Source organism: Uloborus diversus, chromosome 7, assembly GCF_026930045.1.
Source record: "Uloborus diversus isolate 005 chromosome 7, Udiv.v.3.1, whole genome shotgun sequence".
In the NCBI taxonomy this organism is placed as follows: domain Eukaryota; kingdom Metazoa; phylum Arthropoda; class Arachnida; order Araneae; family Uloboridae; genus Uloborus; species Uloborus diversus.
Window position 1 is genome coordinate 70,225,294 of NC_072737.1, and position 6,424 is coordinate 70,231,717.

At 34.7% G+C, this 6,424-nt stretch overlaps 1 protein-coding gene across 1 annotated transcript; it reads right to left on the reverse strand.

Annotated features, from left to right (window-relative positions):
* Window positions 1–1,655: 1,655 nt before the first annotated feature.
* Window positions 1,656–3,320, reverse strand: LOC129226730 (uncharacterized). The gene has a single exon (XM_054861359.1). It carries the CDS (start codon window positions 2,601–2,603, stop codon window positions 1,656–1,658), a length of 948 nt encoding a protein of 315 aa, XP_054717334.1. The 5' UTR covers window positions 2,604–3,320.
* Between the last annotated feature and the right edge of the window lie 3,104 nt (window positions 3,321–6,424).

Below are 6,424 nucleotides of genomic sequence, written 5' to 3' on the forward strand. Positions count from 1 at the left end.
AAGGATCCTTTTGTAAAATTGTATTAATCTTCAAAATGGACCAAAATTTTGTAGACCATTTCAAAACTTGACTCTAAGCTGATAAACATAAGAAACTATAAGAATTTTTCTTCTAAAAACTGAAAATTATAATTCTAGGAAATAGTGGAACCACTGTTCAGCTGTCCTGGGCAAAAAAAAAGAAAAAAAAATTAAAGGCAATAGAAAAATATCTCCTAAAATGTTTTAAAAAGCCCAAAATACATTCAAAGGAAAAAATGCTTTAAACTCTGGGGGGGATCTTGAAAAATGTTGTAACAAGAAAAAAAAAGTAAGTGTCATCAAAATCCAGTCTTTAAACATCACAATTGGTAGAAACCGAAGAAAATGGAACCCCTATAACTGAAAAGTGGTCAGTTAGTTAGAACAGATATACATTGTTTTTTAATAGTTAAAGCATTACAAATGTTTCAATTTTGGGGGCACAGTCACTGGAATCAGTCCCTGCCTCGAACTGAAATAAAAGCAATAAATAAATGCAATTCCAATCGATGATACATTTTGTTATGAAAAAATTACAAAATTGAATAGTTCAGCCTTAACTTTCAGAATCAGTTATGCAAAAAAATAAATAAATAAAGCAGCTACACAGACTACTACAGTCAAACATCATTGTCGCGACACCCGGATTTCACGACACTCCGGATGTCACGTCACTTTTTCAAAGTCCCGAACTTATGCTATATAATTTTAATGTTAAGTAGCTCCGGATTTTACGACAGTTTTTTTGGGCCAACTCCGGTTACGACGACACATTGAGCTGCGCAGATAGGATCAAGTATTTCTTTGCAATTGAAAAAATTTCCATAAAATAATTCTGGAAATGTTTCTTGTAGGAATTTCGGACTCGGACAAGAGATTTGATCAGGCATGACACCTCAAAAAAAGTGGAGGATGAGTAGATAAGTTCTGAAAGTACAGGTTTCAGACTTTGAAAAGAGGGACAATAGATAGGAAATCAAAGCGGGTGGATTTGTAATACTGGACGAGGGAAATAGCAGGAGAAGCTATACAGGCTATAGCTACCGTAAGCTGTTGATGAACACTACAAGCTTCTAATGAAATTGCGGACACTTATTGGAAAGTATTGTAGAATTCAAAAAAAATATAAATAAATAAAAAATAACAAGTGAAGTTTTCTTAAAAGAATTTTTGTTATACTCACCAATAACTCAAATTTACATTAGTTGAATCTATTTAAAAGTATAAACACTTTAATTTATTCATTAAATCTAATTTTATTGTGAACTAATGTTTAATAATGAATTTTTAAACTATTCCGGTTATGACGTCGCTCCGGCTATGATGACACTTTGTTAATAGTCCCAAAGGTGTCTTGATAACGAGGTTTGTCTGTATATCATATGATTAATTTCGTACCAGATAGTATAACATGGCAAAGCGATAAAAAAAACCTTAAACTATAACCTTTTCAAATCCCACAATGTTAGAACCTTATCAGAGTTTGTGTAAAACATTTTTCTTCAATCTTAATAATGGATTTAATTTTAAAAATTTTAAAAACTTTCTTCACTGTATTTAAATATTTCTAGAATTAAACAAAATACTTTTAACTAAATAATTTTTAATGAAAATATTTTCAAGAAAAGATAATATTACAGCATATCACAGCTTCCAAACAGAACTAATCGAGCCATATCACCAAATGTTCTATTATATTTCTTAATATTGTTTTCATCAAATTCTAAGACACTATCTCCTGGAAGGAGGTAATTTTTATGCCTTACTAATAAGTGGATACTATGATAGCTTTTCCAGTCAGCACTTCTAGTACCATACAAAAGATGAACAAGATTATGCACTCCAAAATCATATGGTACCCTGTGTACAATATAAGGCATACGTTCTAAAATAAAAGAAGTTGGAAGTTCTCCAGCATTGTAATACCATCTTTCTCTTCTGTAATATCTATAAGAATTGTACCAAAGTCTTAAAAATCTTGCATTTTTATGCGCTATTAGTAATTGAGTGCCAAGATTTTGACCAGGTGGCCATCCTAATGACATTTCAAATTTTCTGTAATAATCTAAAGGTTTCACAACATAAGTATCAGTGTCTAAAAATATGCCTCCGTATTCCATTAGTATTTTTAATCGTGCAATATCAGATGAATGATACACAGAACTAAGAGGTTTTTCAAATATATGTGTGGGTTTCTCCATGTATTTTATCTCTATAATTGAAATATTTTGTAACATATTCCAATATTTGCCTTTAAGGGAGAAGCAATTGCAATGAATAAAGATTTTGTCTGGGTGATGATGTAAATAAACAGCTTTTATGCTTATAACTTGAATAAAATTTAGTTCTCTACTATCAAATTGTACATAATGTACTATATTGGGGATAATTGGATTTTTATATCCGGTTATGTTGTTCGCATAGCGGAAATCAATGATATCACCAGCCATAAGGTTCTTAAACTCAATATGAATTCTTGATCCCTTCAAATTATAAATGAAAATAAAGATGAGAAGCGTAGCCACAACAAAATATCTAATCCTTTTCATGACTAATATTTTCCAATATGCTAGGAGATTCATTTCAACAGTTCAATGAAAATTCTGTTTAACAGTAGAGGCATAAAAATAATATATGCATAGCATTATGATAATTGATTCAATTAAAATAGTGTACCTGATCTATAAGCTCTTTTCTCATAAACTGCAGCAGTAAATAACTTTATTTAAAGTTATTCCAGTTTCTACAACAAAACAAATTAAAACTTTCCATCGAACTTAAGAAAATGAAATGCAAAATAACTTTTCGAGAAAAACAAATTACATACTTTTTTTTTTTTTTTGACACTATTCAGATCATAAACAGCAACTTAATTTGACCCAGCACTATGTTCATGTTAAGAAATGAATAAACTGATTTTAGACTACAGTCAGTTCAAAATAATTTTTTTCACAGTACAATTAGTCAGCTGGAAATATTCATAGGAGGATAGAAAAACATTTTTTCAATGCCAAGGAAAGAAAAAGTACATATGTTTTACTTGGGAGTAGAACCAAAAGAATCTCATGAAATAAGTCATCACAAAGCTCACTCTTTCAATATAACTTGTATTCAAAAAATATTCGGTAATTCATCTGGATTGTGAAAAAGTATCTGTTACGCGAAAATAAATGTCATATATAACTTGCTTTATACAAATAAACAAACATTTCTCGCTCGTCACCATGGAGCTTCTTTTTATTTTATTTAGCGCAGATGCGCGATGAAGAGTCTTTGTCTTCAAGTTCCTCCTCTCCTCGTTGGGAAGAAACCAACAAGCGCGCCACCTGGCGAGGGAATGTAAATCGGGTAAGATGACCCTGTATTTTTACTATTAGCCCGGATCGAAATAGGAGTAGCAATTGTGTGGGGGGGGGGGGGGGAGCTGCGGCTGATGACCGAACTGACGAAAGGTATATCTTGGCTCACACACACGTGTTTATCTCTTCATGTCTCTCAACTGCAAGCTTCAATTGTTTTCAGCAGTGGCAGCTCGTGGGAGGAGCCAGAGGGGCCCCTGCCCCCTTACTTTTTTCAGACAATAATTTATAACTTTTTTATTTCTTTATAAACTTTTTTTGTGCAATCACGATTGCTTATTGTTCTCATTTGATTGTTTTGATGTCCTATCTTTTTATTTTCCCCCCGCCACCCTCCGCACCCTGTCACCGTCGACCGGCTCCTCACGATGCTGCTCCTCTAGCGAAAGTCGTCTCCAGGTTGCATCCATGTCCTACACACACACACATATATACACACAACTACCCACACATTCATGCCTGCACACTGACACAAACACATATGCCTACACCATGGCCCCACTGAATACTTAACGGCCGTGGCAATCGCTGAAACTCATGGCAACAAAGAGGGCGCCACTGGCTACCCCTGTTTTTGTTTCCATTTGGCGTGATTGTGAGCGTTGGCGCTTTGGCATCTGTGAATACGTGATTTCTCGACTTATTATCGGACGTACGTCATTTGACGAAAAGGTGAAGAGCATTTCTTATTATTATTTTAATATCATATCAAAAATTACGCGTAATAAAAAATTTTAACTAAACACAGAAAACATATGATTTTTTTTTTAATATTAATGCGTAATTCTTAATATATTTTTTGAGCAATCACGATTGCTTATTGTTCTCATTTGACCGTTTTTGGTGTCCGTGCCTTTTTCAACTTGGACCAGAAGCCTTTGCAGCACCACCGCCCACCGTCCTCTGCTGGCGGCGCGGCTGCTCCGGTTTTGAGCTATCCGATCTCCTGATCGGAGGCGTCCGTGTCCTACACACACGCACGTTCACACACATACACACACACATACACTCACACACGCCTACGTGCATACACACAGGTCTACGCACACACACAACTATGCACACGTAACTGCCCAGGAGGAGAGGCAGGCTTGGGGGGGGGGGACAGCAGCCGTTTCTAGAAACAATAACTCCAATGAGTAGGGTCCTGTCTCAGTTCGTGATTGCGAAAAACATAATTTGGATTCAAAATTTCAGAATTCAAATTAATTTTCTTTTTTTCAAACCTTTTTTTTTTTAAAGCTTTGCAAATAATTTTCAAATTTTTTATTGAAAATCCCTTGGGGTTTCCTTTTTGGATACAACAGTTCTAAGATTGATGATATATGGCAGGCAGCCCTCATTTCTGATTTTACATGCTCATTTACATGCAAATTTTTTTCTGCTCAATAAATTACATCGAAAAAAAAAAAAAAAAAACACGCTCCGCAATCTGTAAATACATTCATTTCTCAAAACTTGAGAGGGTCATTCATTGCCCCTTTTGACCCTGATGGGTATTAGAGGGGGGGGGGGGGGATAGGAATTTACGTTAACAATTGCCATTCTTTTCGCTCGTAATGTAGTGTATATTTTACAACGAACAGAATTTAATTAAAAATGTACGCTTGGGAACAGGCCCGACATTTAAAAATTCGCGGGGGGGGGGGGGGGGCAAAGGTTTTGTATTCGGGAAAAAAACAACAAAACAACCCAAAATACGAGCATAATGCATAATTTTACTATGTTTGTAAAATTTAGGGGTGTCATAATTGCCCCCCCCCCCCCCACCGTGATATCCCCACTTGACAGGCCTGGTTAGGAATATTCTTTTTCAAATGAAGAAGAACAATAGAAAAGTTAAAAATATGACGGCAATTTGAGAAAATGTACCATTAACATAATTTTAAAAACATTTAAAATCAGAGTGTGACTAATACATGGTTTTACGACGGGTCCGTGGTTCTCGCACGAATATTTTACCGACACCAAAATAATGTCATTTATCTTTTTCCCCTTCCATTTTTAGCACATCTCATGTTATAATAACTTTAGTGTAGATTTTAGTAGTATATTAGTGCACAATACGCATAGAGATGCACAAACGTTTAGTGCACAAGAGCTATTTCGAAAAAGTGCAGATTTTTTTTCCTTACAAAAGGAAATTCATAGCATAACCAAAAAATAAATAAAAATAACATGGAGCTAGAAAAAACTTTCATTTTTCCGAAGCTTAGTTTTTAATTTTTTAAATGTCTGATTTTGAAAATAAGGCGTGGTCTTTATGACGTCACAAATGATGTATTTTGGCGCATCTGTCTACCACGTTTCTACGTTATGATGATCAAGAAGCGAATTACATATTGCACTCTACTCTTACTATCAATCATATAGTTGCCAACACTTGTGAGTAAAGAAACTACCCTAGTAGCACCCGATATCGTAGCGTCATCTATACGTTATTGCCGTATATCATTTCATCTACCCGATATCGTATATCGTTTCTACTGTATAGCTCGTCATCGGCACGATATCACGAGAAACGACATTTTACAAAATTGCTGATAATAGTCATATTTCAAAACTGTACGTTGTTTTATGAGTAAAATGGGATAAATCAAAAATAATTCAGTTTCAATAAAAAAAATTCAAATATTTGAAATTTCACGCATTTCTCTAATTGCGAGGTGATGACGCTTACGTTATCGTTACAATGACGCGTAACGATATTGTCACTGGCGCACGCTCTGCCGGATTAGACATCGTTTTATATCGTAACCCGATGACGGAGCGATATAGGATTGGTTATTTTCACGATATCGTCGTACGTCATTGTAATTTTTTTTTTCTTGTACCCCTTTATATTGGATAGTCACTCCTCTCTAAACAAGAAATTTCAAAAAATAACTTATTCTACGTTCGAAAATAGGTTATTTTTCTTTTTTTCTCTCTCTTTTTTTTTATTTTTAGGAATGACAACGATGTTTTTCGCTTCATCCAGCCAGAGGGCGTTCGCGCTGTTTTCAAATTCAAATTTCAAGTGTAAACAAACATTTGCTTCGAGC

What these genes read in the sequence shown, in the direction of transcription:
- LOC129226730 (XM_054861359.1), bottom strand. Translation starts at nt 2,603, where the DNA reads ATGAATCTCCTAGCATATTGGAAAATATTAGTCATGAAAAGGATTAGA.